Genomic DNA, 17,619 nt, shown 5'->3' with positions numbered 1-17,619 from the left:
AGCTCTTACTAGCTTGCCTCCGTTACACAAGCATAACAAAAATATTAAATAAAAACTATTTACAGGCATGAGCATAGGCAGAGCGTGTGTAAGGCTGGGCAAGGTTTTAGAGGGAAAAGCTGCTCATAACTGCTCTTCTAGGATCAGTTTTCTCCGTATAGCATATTGATGAAACAGATTTGGCAAGTGATCAAGTGTGTATCTCGTTGGAACGACACGAGGATGAGTAAATCACAAAAAAGGTTTTCATTTTTGCGTTAACTAGTCCTTTAAATCTTGCAACAAAAAAAATACGAAAATAAAAGTAGATTCAGTCAGCAGTTAGCGCCAATTTTACCCACTAGCTTCAGTGTAAGTGAAAAGCATCAGTGGTGAAATCGGCTCTTTTTCCACCAGCAATTTCTTCTCTTTACCAAACGCTGACAGTTGTGGTGAAAGAGATCCTGTTGTCTGAGACGGCATCAATATTTACAGCTCCCGGTGTCTCGTGCAGCGAGGGGAGCTGTCGGACATCACACACTGGAACATGATAGCGCAGATGAGTCGAGATCTGGCGACAAACATGAGGCAATGTCTGCGTTCACAACGACTGACGGAATAAATATCCATCCAAAACCTACATGATGAAGATGGGAAATGATAGCCAAGATATCTAACTTCACTGCCACTAAAGTTTATTTAGAAATGAATAAAACATTTGACAAATCTGTTTTAAATTATGTACAATCACAATTTTTAGATTTTCAAACTATAGTCATTTTAATATGCACTTTGGTATTTTTTTATTATTTCTATTTAGCTTTAAATTGTTTCTATTTCAGTTTGAGTTATTTTAGTACTTCAAATAAAAATGTATTTCAGTAACTTTATTTAACTTCAGTAAGTTGCCACATTTCTAATTTTCAAGTTTAAGTTTTAAATTTATATTTCAGTTTATTTCAGCTTTATTTCAATTAGCAAAAACATCTGTTAATGGTTTTAGTTTTGCTACAAAGGCACCGATAAGTAAATGCTTTTAATTTTAAAGTCCAAAACTGTCAAAGCGGCCAGTGAAACATCAACAACAATATACTTTTGCACTGGCTAAGCAGACTGGAACGAGTGTAAACAGCCTTCAGTTATTATCAGAATGATTGATATTCAAATGGTAAGCAAGCGCTGCTTTGTTTATGGTTTGTATTTCTTCAGTCCTATAGTTTCAGTTTCTCTTTTGAATGATGAATACAGACTATTGATACCTGCTGATATAGACAGTTGATATAGGCGCGTAATGCACATGCTAGGCTTTCGTCGCCGCCGGTTCTTACGTCAGCTTGGTGTATCACGGTCTTAATGGAGTAAACCACAGAGGGCAGAAACAGAATCCAGTCACTAAGAATCGTCCAGCAATTCAATCCTCTGCTGGGCAACCGGATAAAAGCTCGACACGGCCCTGCCAATGCTGAGATACAGTACAACAGATCTCCAGTACCGGAAAACGAAAGGAAACAGAACTACGGAGCAGAGAACCCAGAGCCCAAATATCAGGCAAACATCTAAGACTGAGACAACAGAGGTAAATAAAAGAAATATGAAAACAACATACTCTACCAATGTTGCAAACTAGCAGTAAGGAAGAGAGACTGAACACCCATGGAAAAATGACTGGGAGATGTCACTCAATTCAGGAAACTGAAGGATATTAAATCTCCTTAATATCTCTTTTTTCTCATATTAGTCCTATTAGATTAAACAAACTGAGACTTTTACCTTTTGCTTCTCCGATTTTTATACTGAGAAAAACACCCCAATAACAACACATATCTCCTTTAGAGTCTCAGAATAGATCACAATATTGTCTCAAACTGTACTCAGAATTGCCAGCAATTACTGTATTTTAGCTATATTCATTATGGAAATGAACAGCTTTCATTTTATGGAAAACATAATTTTATATATATTTTTTAAAATTTTACATTTACATCAGGACACATTATGGTAATGAATGGCCGAACTTCACTTTGTTTACTTCATGGAAAACATATATATAAATATATATATATATTTTTTTTAATGTTATATTTTATATTTACACATCTTGACACATTATGGTAATGAATAGCCTTCATTTTTTTTATGGAAAACTATTTAATAGATTTTTAATTTTATATTTATACATCTGGAAACATTATTTTTTTTTATGGAAAATGTAATTTTATATTTTTTAATTTTATGTTTATACATCTGGAAACATTATGGTAATGAATAGCTTTCATTATTTTACAGAAAATGTAATTTTATATTATATTTTTACATTATGGTAATGAATGGCCGTTTACTTTATGGAAAACATATATATATATATATATTTTAAATGTTATATTTTATATTTATACATCTTGGCACATTATGGTAATGAATAGCCTTCATTTTTTTTATGGAAAACTATTTAATAGATTTTTAATTTTATATTTATACATGTGGAAACATTAATTTTTTTATGGAAAATGTAATTTTATATTTTTTAATTTTATGTTTATACATCTGGAAACATTATGGTAATGAATAGCTTTCATTATTTTACAGAAAATGTAATTTTATATTATATTTTTACATTATGGTAATGAATGGCCGTTTACTTTATGGAAAACATATATATTTTTTTTTTAAATGTTATATTTTATATTTATACATCTTGACACATTAATTTTTTTATGGAAAATGTAATTTTATATTTTTAAATTTTATGTTTATACATCTGGAAGCATTATGGTAATGAATAGCTTTCATTTTTTTATGGAAAATGTCATTTTATATTTTTTAATTTTATATTTATACATCTGGACACATTATGATAATGAATATCCTGTTTATGGAAAACATAATTGTATTTTTTATATAATATAATTAACATAATTGGATATATATACAGTATATAGACACATTATGGTAATGAACAGCCTTTTCTTTATGCAAAACATAAATATATTTAAATATATTTTATTTTTCCAAGTTTTCGAATGACCTGGGCATTTTTCCATGAGATTCACCCATATACTTCCTTATTATTGGGCTTTATCAAGACGAGTTAGACCAGGGATGGGCAACTTCGGTCCTGGAGTTCCACTGTCCTACAGAGTTTAGCTTCAACCCTAATCAAACACACCTGAACAAGCTAATCAAGGTCCTCAGGATTACTAGAAAATTACAGGCAGGTGATTTTTTCAGGGTTGGAGCTAAACTCAGAGGACAGTGGCCCTCCAGGACCGAAGTTGCCCATCCCTGAGTTAGACCCACAGGTTTGTGTGAGTGAGATGCATGGGGATCGGCATAACTCTGAAGCGGGACGGTGTGTGACAGGTAACACTCCACGTGAACCTGCTGCATCACCATCTGTGCTCAAGGGAACACGAGAGCATCTCCATTGTCCTTCTGCACAAAGAGCTGCGCTGCCGGCCAGCCCGGACCCGGACGCAACACTTTTACTACACTGTACTCATGCAGACAAAACAACACACACAATAAAGAGGTCGCTGTTTAATTGCTCAGGGAGTTCTCATTTAAGGATCAACTTTGTTAATAAAAACTGAAATTCTGAAACTATAAAAGGAAGGAATATACAGAATGTGAGATTACTGAGGTTGTTTTCTCATGCGAAACATCTGAAGCAGGCGATTTAAGCAAAGGATAAATAAAATAAAAAATATCTTAGTGATTTTATCAAATTCGAGGAAATATGGAAACATGATAACACGACTTTTTCCTTTTTGTAATAACCACAACCAGATTGAAAGCATTCACAAAGTTGTTTCATACAAAGCTGTTGATGTGTTTTTCCCTTGTAAAACTAAATGAAAAGGTGCTGATGTTGAAATGAGGGGTGATACAATGTCATCGACCAGTTGACCATCAATCAAAACCATTTCTCATTTAGTTCAGGTTCTGTAAGCGATTTCAGCCATTTTGCTAACATTTAGCTTTCACTGTCAAAATTGACAAAAAAATTATATGAATATATATCAAAAATAAAATGAATATAAAAAAATTGTAAATAAAAAAGTGAACGCTTAACTGCTAGTGACAGTAATATATATATATATATAAAATTCATATACTTTCGTAATAAAAGTATATTGTATAAATTTTTTTAAAAATTATGCTTAAGTAAAAGACATAAATGGTCGCCAAATGTCATCAAATTCTGCTTAAAACAAAATGTACATCATCACTGTGGATTTTTTTTAATTTTTTTTTTTACAGTGTAACTTTAACCACACGCACACACTCTCCAAAAACCCACCCTAAAAGACATGTAGAGTAATCAAGCAAAGATTGTTTCTGGTTGGCTAAAAAAAGAGCCTTCAATGTCCTTTCTACCTTTGCAAGGCTCATTTTAGGTGTGCTACTCCAAAGAAGACTATACATTTATTTTTAGATAATAAAAGTAATCGCTTACAGCACCTTTAATGTGAAATTATGTAAGCTAAATATCAAAACATAGACAAGAAAAAAGGATTCTGACCACTTTATCCTCCTGTTGCAATTCCACAGAGGGAGGAAAAGCAAGAGAGAAAGACAAGGGGGGAAAAGAAGAGGGGAGAACAACTGAGTGACATTCAGACACACATAAAGAGATGTTCATGTGCTACAGCAGCGAATCACATCGCCGCTTATTACTCTGAGCAAAGTCATTTAAAAGCACCAAGACTGCGCTGGGAGAGAGACATCAAAAGGTTAGATAAGAAGTTTCAGTCCTGATGCATCCATCGCCTCGGTCAAAACAGAGGGAGTAGCACCCTCTAGTGGCCATTGTGTTCACTGCTCAATCCTCAGCAGCCAGGGAGAAAAACTCTTCCACAGGAGGAAAGATCAAACGTGTTACAATGAGCTGACTGATTTCTGTATGAAATTTCATATGTAAAAGATCATGCATTCATAAGTTCCATTTATTTGAACAATAAAACATAACTTTTAGCATATATAAACAGTCACATTTCTCAAAAACCCTTTATCTCTCCTGTAAATATTGTATATACTGAGAATGCTACTCACACTTTTTTTGCAGTATGCATACTAAGTACAGTATGTACATTTTCTGTGCAGCATACTACCGAAACTCATGAATACTGTATCCCACAATGCAATGCACACAGCTTGACCTTCCATTTTCAAAATGATATCAAATGCAGTTTTTAACATCATCTTGACTTATGATTGTATCATATATCACACCAAATTACATATTTTTACTCAGTTTGAGCTTCTGAATAGATCACCATTTTGGCTTACCTGGTGGCAGAAAGTGACAGTTCTACAGTAGACGTCTATAGACCTTATGGTTCAGAGAACAAGGGTGCAGTCATCTTTAAATTTTCAGTTTGAACTTCCATTTTTGTGGTAGCTCTGTTCATATACATCACTGTTGAAGAGTAATTAGCGGGTGAAGTGGATTTACTTATTTTAGAGTTAACGAAAGTTATAAGCATTGTAATGTTTGAAGCAGATGTCATAATGTCAGTAGACGGAGAAGATTTTAAAAGGAGGGGTTCATTCATTAATCCGTTAGATCTTATCTTCATGCTGTGGAAATACAAACCATATAGAACATAATGAGTGCTGTGCTGAACAGAGGCGGGGCTACATAAGGTCTATAGAAGCTATAAAAATGAAGACCATCTTTTTTTGCATTCTGATTCTGACATCCAAAGGTACAAGGCATATTTTTTTCCCCATATTCTGTGGGTCTTGTCCATTTTCTTCCACTTGTTATCACTGCCACTTGTTTTTCTGCCACCATAGTGCACTGCAGTGACATAACTGTGACGTCCTCTTCCAAATGTTCTATAAAGTTGCGTTCATGCCATGTCATAATTACCGTAACTAGGGGCGGTTATAGACCGTTTTGTCTGTCTGACTGTCTGTCACCTCAAACCCCTACAACTACAATCACCTATCTGAAAGAATGGGCCAGTATTGCTTCAAGAAAGTTTATAATTTTCAAAAAAAAAGGATTAGTCCACACCAGATCTTCATGTCTTTCATTTTTCAGTCGAAAAGAAATTAAGGTTTTTAGGAAAACATTCCAGGATTTTTCTCCATATAGTGGACTTCAACGGGAACCAACAGGTTGAAGGTCCAAATTGCATTTCAATGCAGCTTCAAAGGGCTCTTCCGGAATAAGGGTCTTATCTAGCGAAACGATCTGTCATTTTCTAAAAAAAAAACAATAAAAATGTATATACTTTTTAACCACAAATGCACGTCTTGCACGTCCACGACTTCACGCATTACATAATCACGTTGGAAAGGTCACGCGTGACGTAGGCGAAAGTACGAAAAACTCCATCTCATTTTCTCCTCCAACTTCAAAATTGTAACTTTTTTTTGTAAAGGGCATTTGACTTAGTCTTTGCACATTCTCTTTTTAAACACTGGCTCGATGATACACCTACGTCCGCCTACGTCACAACGTGACTACGCAATGCATGAAGTCATGGACGTGCAACACAGAGCTAGCGCAAGATAAGCATTTGTTGGTTAAAAAGTATACTTTTTTTTTTTTTTTTTTTTTTTTAATGATCAATCGTTTCGATATAAGACCCTTATTCCTCAGCTGGGATCGTGTAGAGCCCTTTGAAGCTGCATTGAAACTGCAATTTAGACTTACAACCTGTTGGTTCCCGTTGAAGTCCACTATATGGAGAAAAATCCCTGGAATGTTTTCCTCAAAAACCTTAATTTCTTTTCGACTGAAGAATGAAAGACATCAGGAAATTGTAATTCTGGAGTGAACTAATCTTTTAAGTCTATCATTTCTAAACATTCAAGTGATTTTAAGCCATCCAAGCGTAAGACGCTGTGAAAGTAACTTCATTCAAATTCATTAATTTCAACTTTAATTCTTATTAATAATAACATGACGACAAATTTCTGTTAGTCAAACAGTAGCCTAAACGTGTACCGATTTGAACTGTACTGCAGAAACACTGGTATCATTGTATAGTTTATAAAGTTATTGTATTGACTTGGTACCAATTTAAGTAATAGTTGAGTACTTTTGACCTCTTATAATATAGTGGTGACAATTTACAAAGAGGCACCACTTAGGCAATGGTCTCTAGCTACACATTCTCACCTGAATATCAAATCCTAGAACCGCCCCCGACTGTAACGATTCTGGGATGCGTTTCCCAAAAGTATCGTAAGCCTGTAGATCGCACAGAGCCATTGCCACCAGTGGTCTCTATGATCAACTCAGCTCACGATGCCTTTGAGAAATGCAGTCCTGAACTGTAAAAAAGCCTTCACGTGCTTGTTGAATTTGTTATTACAACTTGTAAACTTTTTCTGTTTTTCAATTTTTCTGAGAGCAACAATTTGTACCACGTGGCCGCTGTACCAGATTTAAGGCATGTTCGACTCCAATCGGTGTGTGACAGCAAAGTCCCGCCGGAAACATACAGAGAGCTTTTTTAAATTACGACATGCCGTGAACACAGCATAAAATTGAGATGTTTTTCCTCCTCGAGTGTGAGCTTCCAATTCTCCTCTATCATACTATATTTGACCCTGGACCACAAAACCAGTCACATGGGGCAATTTTATGAAATTGAGATTTATACATCACCTGAAAGCTGAATAAATAAGCTTTCCATTGGTGTATGGTTTGTTATGATAGGACAATATTTGGCCGATATACAACTATTTGAAGATCTGGAATCTGAGGGTGCAAAAAAATCAAAACATTGAGAAAAACCTTTAAAGTTGTCCATTTATGTTCATGATTGTGCTGCATTCACTCACAAAAATAAATGTTTTATATATTTATGGTAGGAAATTTACAAAATACCTTCATGGAACATGATCTTTACTTAATATCCTAATGATTTTTGGCATAAAAGAAAAATCGATAATTCTGACCCATACAATGTATTGTTGGTTATTGCCACAAATATACCCGTGCGACTTGTGAATGGTTTTGTGATCCAGGGTCACATACAGTATAAGCCATAAAAGCCAGACGTATCAAATATGATACTCTACAAAAAAATCTAAATGTTCAATAAACTTGAAAATGTTAAACAAATTCTGACTATTATCACATATGTCAAGCTTTACAGGGTTAAAAATGCAAAATAACCATGTATTTTTCTAAGATGATAACGAGACACCACTCGCTGGTTAAACATGCAGCCTAATAAGGTCATGTTGCATCATTGTAGCATACTACCGTTAGCAACGTTTCTCACTTCACAAGTTATTTATATAAAATACTAGGCAGTGTATGGCACAAAGTGCACAGTATGTGGTGAGCAACTAGTATTCTATTCTGAACACATCTCTACACTATCAGTGCTTGTGTGTACGTCTGTGTTACGGCTGTACCTTATTCGAGCGTAGTGAAACTCTTCCTCCACAGCGAGCGCAGAACTTGGTTTGGCAATAAGAACAGAGGTGGCCACAGCCGTCGGCAAACTTGGTTTTATGGCAGATTCCGCAGATGGGGGCGTCAGTCTTCTGCTCCTGGGTGGTCTGTGCCTCATCCCCCATCTTCTTTACCTGATCCTTATACATTTCAAATTGCTGGTGCAATTTCCTGCGGGGAACAGAACACAGCCAATCAGAACACGGCAAGAAAACATTTTACAAGTTTAAAGTTGTTAGTTCACCCAGAATTAGAAAATTCTGTCATCATTTACTCACCCTCATGTCCTTCCAAACCCGTAAGACTGTCTTTATCTTTTTAATGAAATCTGAGAGCTTTCTGTCCCTCCATTGACAGCTACGCAAATGACACTTTGACGCTTCAAAACATTCATAAAGAGATCATAAACTAATCCACATGAATTGAGAGTCAAAATATTCTGAAGAGACTCGATCGCTTTATATGATGAACAGATTTAATTTAGGCTTTTCTTCACATTTAAACATTGATCAGTGAACATAAACAGAAGCTCAAATGTGATGCGTAACTCGAGAATGAACCTCATTGGTTCTCACACGTCAAGCGAACATGTTTGAGCTTCCGTTTACCACAACTGATGTGTGAGTTGATGAATGTTTATGTGAATAAAAGCCTAAATTCAATCTGTTCATCATATAAAGCAATCAAGTCTCTTCAGAAAATTTACTGAACCACTCAATTCATATGAATTAGTTTTACAATCTCTTTATGAACTTTTTGAAGCGTCAAAGTGGTAGTTGCGTAGCTGTCAATGGAGGGACAGAAATCTCTCAGATTTCATTAAAAAGATCTTCATTTGTTTTCTGAAGATGAACAAAAGTCTTACAGGTTTGGAACAACATGAGGGTGAGTAATTAATGACAGAGTTTTCAGTTTTGGATAAACTAACCCTTTAAACATTATAAGAAACAGGACACATTGCTTTTTCATAGCTCATGAGACTTGTTTCATTCAAATATCAACTTATTTCAGTCATTTATCCTAAAATGCTAAAAAAAAAAAAAAAATCTAAAAAGACAAGACATAAGTGAGACAATTACTGGCATACAGTTAAATACGAGTTATAAAGCTAACATGACAAAAAGTTAAAAAAGTCATTTTTCATTTCATACATTTTATTTTTAAATTAACATTTTTATTCAGCAAGTATTAATTTAATGGACAGTATAAATACATGTATAATGTTGCAAAAGGTTTATATTTCAAATAAATCCTATATTAATATATGAAGCAGCACAACTGTTTTCAACATTGATTATTGTAAGAAATATTTCTTGAGCAGCAAATCAGCATTTTAGAATGATTTCTAAAGGGTCATGTGACACTGAAGAATTCAGTTTTACCATCACAGGAAAAAATTATCTTAAAATATATTCAAATCGAAAACAGTTATTTTTAGTTGTAATAATATTTCACAACATATTTTGATAAAATGCAGCCTTGGTGACCATTAGAGACTTTAAAAAAACAAAATGCACCGACCCCGTACTTTTCAAAAAGTATTTTAAAATAATTTCCAACATGAAAAATTATTTATATATATATATATATATATATATATATATATACAGTGAGGAAAATAAGTATTTGAACACCCTGCTATTTTGCAAGTTCTCCCACTTGGAAATCATGGAGGGGTCTGAAATTGTCATCGTAGGTGCATGTCCACTGTGAGAGACATAATCTAAAAAAAAAAATCCAGAAATCACAATGTATGATTTTTTAACTATTTATTTGTATGATACAGCTGCAAATAAGTATTTGAACACCTGTCTATCAGCTAGAATTCTGACCCTCAAAGACCTGTTAGTCTGCCTTTAAAATGTCCACCTCCACTCCATTTATTATCCTAAATTAGATGCACCTGTTTGAGGTCGTTAGCTGCATAAAGACACCTGTCCACCCCATACAATCAGTAAGAATCCAACTACTAATATGGCCAAGACCAAAGAGCTGTCCAAAGACACTAGAGACAAAATTGTACACCTCCACAAGGCTGGAAAGGGCTACGGGGAAATTGCCAAGCAGCTTGGTGAAAAAAGGTCCACTGTTGGAGACATCATTAGAAAATGGAAGAAGCTAAACATGACTGTCAATCTCTCTCGGACTGGGGCTCCATGCAAGATCTCACCTCGTGGGGTCTCAATGATCCTAAGAAAGGTGAGAAATCAGCCCAGAACTACACGGGAGGAGCTGGTCAATGACCTGAAAAGAGCTGGGACCACCGTTTCCAAGGTTACTGTTGGTAATACACTAAGACATCATGGTTTGAAATCATGCATGGCACGGAAGGTTCCCTTGCTTAAACCAGCACATGTCAAGGCCCGTCTTAAGTTTGCCAATGACCATTTGGATGATCCAGAGGAGTCATGGGAGAAAGTCATGTGGTCAGATGAGACCAAAATAGAACTTTTTGGTCATAATTCCACTAAACGTGTTTGGAGGAAGAAGAATGATGAGTACCATCCCAAGAACACCATCCCTACTGTGAAGCATGGGGGTGGTAGCATCATGCTTTGGGGGTGTTTTTCTGCACATGGGACAGGGCGACTGCACTGTATTAAGGAGAGGATGACTGGGGCCATGTATTGCAAGATTTTGGGGAACAACCTCCTTCCCTCAGTTAGAGCATTGAAGATGGGTCGAGGCTGGGTCTTCCAACATGACAATGACCCGAAGCACACAGCCAGGATAACCAAGGAGTGGCTCTGTAAGAAGCATATCAAGGTTCTGGCGTGGCCTAGCCAGTCTCCAGACCTAAACCCAATAGAGAATCTTTGGAGGGAGCTCAAACTCCGTGTTTCTCAGCGACAGCCCAGAAACCTGACTGATCTAGAGAAGATCTGTGTGGAGGAGTGGGCCAAAATCCCTCCTGCAGTGTGTGCAAACCTGGTGAAAAACTACAGGAAACGTTTGACCTCTGTAATTGCAAACAAAGGCTACTGTACCAAATATTAACATTGATTTTTGCAGGTGTTCAAATACTTATTTGCAGCTGTATCATACAAATAAATAGTTAAAAAATCATACATTGTGATTTCTGGATTTTTTTTTTTTAGATTATGTCTCTCACAGTGGACATGCACCTACGATGACAATTTCAGACCCCTCCATGATTTCTAAGTGGGAGAACTTGCAAAATAGCAGGGTGTTCAAATACTTATTTTCCTCACTGTATATATATATATATATATATATATATATATATATATATATATATATATATAAAATTGAACCATATACAATATCATAAAATGTTTTTAATTTGTTTTATATAAATCCTGAAAACAGGCATATTGTTCTGAAAGAAAAGCCACATTCACACTGAAATATCTGTAGAATCACTATAATGGTGTTTGGTTGGTTGTCAAGCTCTGATTAAACTCTCTATAGGTGTCAGACAGACACTCAACACTGACGAGAACTTTCTGTTCTTCCCTTTACTTCATCAGCAATTAAAGCATCATGTGCAGCCTAGAAACTATTTGTGGCTAAACGCTTCCAATCCAGATGACAAAGATAACACATCAGGCTCACGTGCATCACCTCATATAGACTGCAACAGCTGTACACATGTCAGTAATTATGCTCTACAGTAGCTCATGCGATAACTGCTGCACCACAGTTCCCACTACAAAACCTGATCATTTATCAATATATTCAGATACATATCAACTTGATCTTGAGCTAGCAGATCAGCTTGAGGGACTTTTATTTTAGGGTGACGTTTAATCATGTACCCACTCATTACCGTAAGAGAGCGGAGGGGGTCAAAGGCTTGAGACAGACCCTGAAACGCTAGCTGAATGCATGCATGATGCACATGCATTTTGTATGTCGCCTGTCAATCAGCCGTAGTCGTGGAAACCAAACACTGGGGGCTAACGCCATAAGCTGCCTATTAGAGGAGGTTTGGTCCCACATCTGCCCCTGCAACATTCATCAGCAGGCTGAATTATTGAGCACACTGATCTCTTTACTACAGCAGAACGCCTGGGTGTTACCCAGAATTCCCCTGCTGGCCACCTCCCACCAAACATTAGCACATTCTCACGCCAATCACTAGCTCTGACAGGAGACTTTGAATACTTAATGCTAAGGAGTTTGTTTCCTGTAAATTTAATGAACACAAATTTCACTGAACTTTTGTCTTTTTGACTTCAGCATAAACAAAATTGTAAAAAATAAAAAAAATAAAAAAGTTGGCAAACCATGCTTGATTCACAATAATAGACTTCTATAATAGACTTGGTCAGTGTCGTGTCATAGCTGGGGGTGTGGCTTGGGGGAAAATAATCCTTTCCCACTCACTGAAAAGAATGGCGTTAACCCAGTATGGCCTACGTAGAATGACTTCTGCCTCTCGACAGAGCAAGATACATAGAAAAACTGAGCCGTATTGTCTGGACAGTATCTGTGACTGGACAAACGAACCAACGGAATTGCCAGATATGTTATTTTCTCGTCAAAATACATGCTGCTCCCTCAAATATTACACTTCACTTCATACATCACCCAGTCTTTCGATGAAGAAGTTTATTCAGTGTTCCTGAATTTAATGGATTTAGAGTATTACATTTAACATTTTAAAATGATCATAAAACAGTCTTGTGCAATGAAATGGATAGTTTTTCTGAATATACCGTGTGCAATGCAAAGGTATAAGTTTGTTTGGGCTAGAATATAAACATGAAATGTGCAGAGTCTAATGTCAAATGTTAATTTACCGCAGTAGGCTACCACGTTTAACAAACATTTGTCAAAAGCCTAAAAGCCAGTTATTGATGAGCTGTTTAGCATCAATTACACTGATTTAGATAAAGTTCAGACATCCGTCAGTTTTCTGTTGTCTTGCATGCATGTTGCTTTATTTGTTAATTTATTTGTTTTTCTTTACAGCCATGCACAAATTAATTCCTAGTTTCTATGGGTTTCAGCATTTGCATTTTACAAAGTTTTTGTTGGCGTTCCCAGTTATGCCAACCAAGTCTATACCTGGAGAAAGCTAGCCATTAGCATTCCCATTTATCACAACGGCTTATTTAGCCCGATTCACCCTTTTAAGAGCCCTACAAAATACTCTGTCACTGGTACTAGTATACTATTCTTCTACTATAATAAAAATACTGGAGATACATGTCAGACAGAATAAGCTGCTAGTTTTGACCAGGGTTATTATTGTGAACTAAAACTATTAATAACATTGATAGCTGCAAAAAAAATATTATATAAATTAAAATAGGCAACTCACTGAAATAAGTTTAAGTTGAAGCACAAAAATTACTAACTGTAAATAATAATAAAAATAAATAAAATTTACCAGGGTTTTGACCAGGGTTACTATTAAAATCATTGTTAGCTGCAGTAATAAAATAAAATAAAATAAAATAAAATAAAATAAAATAAAATAAAATAAAATACTGCATTGGCAACTCAATGAAATAAGTTGAAGTTGAAGGACTGAAATTACTAACTGTACATGAATAAAATAAAATAAAAAATAAAACAATAAAAAATTAAACCTAAAGAGTAATATTTTTTTTTTAAAGGCAGAAGCACATAACAAAAATACAAAAAATTTAAGTAAAATTAAAATATAACAGTAAAGGTTAATTAAAAATGTTTATTCAAACCGTAACATTATATAAATAAACTATAACATTGGTTTTTACTGACCTTCAATGAAAAAAAAGTCTTTTTACCAACAGGTTCTAACGTTTTAAAGCTAACTAGCCAACCCTGACACCCTGAACTCCACCAGACATCATTTCTGTTTAAGACAGTGACTTTTCACCCCTCTAGGATCAAGTCACACCAATGAGCAGGTCTGCTTTCAACGACCCCTTGACCTCTGCCCTCTTACCCTCAGAACATGTGGATATACAGTACCACTCACTGTCTGACCCCATGCTCCGCTCTCAGATACACGTCACATACCCTTTAACAAAATGCAATATTATATTCTAGTCAGTGACACGAGACAGTCTTCTGTCAGAAAGAAAGATCATACTGTATGTGTTTGAATTGACATTATGACAAATTTTCTATTTAACACCAGCATCTATCCTCGCATATGGAGCCGGGCTCCAGACAGCAGTCAGGTGGATGATGGGAAGGCTGGAGGAGCTCCAGAGGTCTGACAGGTGCGCTGGCTCAGGTAGCATTACAGACAGCTGGAGAGCATAACCCATAATATAACCATACGCCATTCTTCACGTCTCATCTGACACACAGCAGATAGAGAAGTCAAAGAAACACGAGCCAGTACACTGATACGGACTCCCTTTATGAGTGACACCGTGGCCACCTGAAGACCTGCGCTTTACCCATTTAAGCTACTAATAAACTTGTAGTCGACTTCAGTGTAATACAAAACCCATGCTTAATGCAGGTCTCTAATACAGATCTCGTAATCAAATCGAATTGATGGACCATACTGATCAAAACGTGCTATTATTTAAGATAAAACTAATAGTGAAATAAGGACTGTCATTACATTTATTTAGGGCTTTATCACATTAATTTAGCATAATTAATTGTAAAGAAAAACTAAATTTCTCATGCCCACTGACCTGTATGCAAGTCATTTTTCTATCATCTGAGCAACTTAAGATATTCAAAGTTTTCATTTCTCATTACAATAAAATAGAATTAAATTAAATCGCTAACAAGAGTTAATGCATAATGCATCATGAATGCAACAATCGAATACTATTGTTATATATATTAGGGCTGTCAAATCGATGAATCGTGATTAATCGCATCTAACATAAAGGTTTGTGTTTATATAATATATATGTGTATATGAATATATATACATAAACACACATATAGGGATTACTCTTAATTTTTCTGTAATTTAATTACAGTTACTTCTGATATAATTGCATTAAAAACTGTATAGACTGTAGAACAACTCTATGTAAAACACTGGTGGATTTAACATCTAATGTTAAAATCTAAGTTTTTAATGTAAATGTCAGGGTTATGTTTTTAGTTTTTGTTCATGTGTCTTTTGTTTCATGTTTACCCTTTCAGTTTAGTCTTTGTCGTGCCCTAGTTAGTTTCCTTAGTTACTGATTACGTTCGCCTGTTGTTCATTTAGTTCCCTTGATAACTCTGTATATTTATATTTATATATAACACTAACAGTGTTGGGTAAGTTACTCTAATTGATCAACATTCCATTTAATTAATTACATTAAAGATTCTGATGAACTGATGATGAATTTTGATAACTTTCAGCACTGTCAGTGAAAGGTGAGTCATATCCACAGAAATGGCACATAATTCAAGGTTTTCTGGGCAATATAGCTTTTTGAGGGCAAAGATTAATCCATTCAGTCTTACTTACGTCTCCGGCTCCTTTGGAGGCTCTGTTTGCGGTTGGTTTTGGGACTTTGTTTGGGGCTGGAGAACGTTATTAACCAGATCAGTGATTCCGCTAAAGGGAAACCACCTGTATGAACAAGCAGACAGCGCAACTCAATATCAGGTCAGCAAGCCTGCTTCCAGTCGACATACGCGCCAATATCATGACAACAACTGCAGCAGTGCAGCTACATTCATAGGGAACACACATAAAGGGTACAGCATGTACAGCTACAAGAGCTACTAGGACAGAGAGAAAGAAAGACAGAGAGAAAGACAGGGCCGTCTCACTTTTTTAATCCTTTCTAGGAAAATAATCGTGTTTGGAATGTACCAGGTTGCTATAAACTTTTCTGTCATGTCAACTCTCTGAGTGTTTGGCATGGTAATGGATTTCACAATGTTGATGTTTGGCCTGCTGATGCTGTTATTGCTGCTGCTGCTACAGAGCAAGTACGGGACTTTATACTGCCAATAGTAAACACAGATTCGCTGCTGTGAGCAAGAAAGATATTCTGCTGCAGCACAATATAGCATACATGAATTACCCGTAGCAGATCTGTACAGGTGGAGCTGGGGAAGGGGGAGGGTTTCTGAAAGCACGCTGCAACTGCTACAGAAAATGCTGACCAAGTATTTGAAGGTTGAGCAGCGAGCTCATTGGCTACTGATACAGCAGGAACCAATCAGCTGTGCCCTATAGAGAATGATGTGATTGCAAACAGATTGAGGGACCTGCGCCATCTAGAGTTTCATAACAGAACTTTGTATTTCTGAGGAAGAACAAATCACTGGATATGTCAAAGTGGTCCAGTCTAGTGGCATTATTATTTTGTTGTTGTTGTAGTTTTGGCACTTAGCAGTAAGTAAACTAGATATGCATGAGCAAAACTTTATATGCTGCTCTTTTTTTTGTTATATCTATGAAATCATATTTATTACTTTTAGACAAAAAGACTAATTACAAAGTGCAAAAACAATTCCACTATTATTATTTTTTGCAGCAAGATTATTGCTTTGACTGCACTGGATGAGACCTGAACTGAGCTGGATGATGACATCACTCGTTTTCTGCAGAGCTGCTTTATAGCTGAATTGAATTTATTTCATATTGATGAGCTTTACACAATTATTGAACTGAATCAACACTGAACTGACCTCAGCTGAACAATGACACTATTTTCTTTTTAGAGCTTTACAGCAGAATTGAACTCTGTTTGCATCATGAAATCATTCTTTTTCTGTTTACCCATGTAAAGCTGCTTTAAAACAAGCTGTATTGTATAAAGTGCTATATAAATAAAGGTGGCTTGACTTTTCCAGCATTTTTCATATAAATGGTCATGGACAGAAAATGCTGTGCAATTTTTTCCCCACAAGAGTTCTATTATTGTGGTAAAAACTAAGTGGGCATTTTGTGGCTGGAATAAGAACAAGTGGATTTTGCTGAAAGTGAAAAATCTGGCTTTGTGAGACTAGAGAAAGAAGAAAAAGAGAAATACAAAGATGGAGTCCTGATAGATGGGGGGGAAAAGAAGAGGTGACACTCAGCCAGAGAAGGAAGCAAAGAAGCCGGAGTGAGTGAAATGAATTTTGCATCCATCAGCCCGGGATACGGTCAATTGTCCACAGATACAGAGAAAGAGATCAAACAGTGTCCATGTGCAACTCACAGAGTCGACAAACAAGCAAAATAAAGCAGGACTGGTGCATCCAGCCTGCGTGTGGATGAAGCTGCCAAAAGCTTTTCGAACAGAGCCATAACAGACTGCAGCCAATCACTAGAGAGAGTAGGGGGAAAGAGC

The 17,619-nt window shown here is 35.9% G+C and overlaps 1 protein-coding gene across 15 annotated transcripts in view; it reads right to left on the bottom strand.

Annotated features, from left to right (window-relative positions):
- The window catches only part of rims2a (regulating synaptic membrane exocytosis 2a), a 191,259-nt gene that overhangs the window by 146,451 nt on the left and 27,189 nt on the right, over window positions 1-17,619 (bottom strand). For 14 of the 15 annotated variants that reach the window (XM_084088637.1, XM_084088638.1, XM_084088636.1 and 11 more), the window contains exon 3: window positions 8,365-8,575. In XM_084088637.1, the coding sequence (XP_083944763.1) occupies window positions 8,365-8,575 (211 nt within the window). Of the gene's footprint in view, window positions 1-8,364; window positions 8,576-15,797; window positions 15,903-17,619 lie in introns of all 15 variants that reach the window. The other variant, XM_084088645.1, reaches the window with a different exon arrangement.

This window comes from Abramis brama (assembly GCF_963993115.1).
Source record: "Abramis brama genome assembly, chromosome: 17".
In the NCBI taxonomy this organism is placed as follows: Eukaryota; Metazoa; Chordata; class Actinopteri; order Cypriniformes; family Leuciscidae; genus Abramis; species Abramis brama.
The sequence above is the reverse complement of the archived record's forward strand: the minus strand, read 5'-3'. Positions and strand labels throughout refer to the sequence as shown.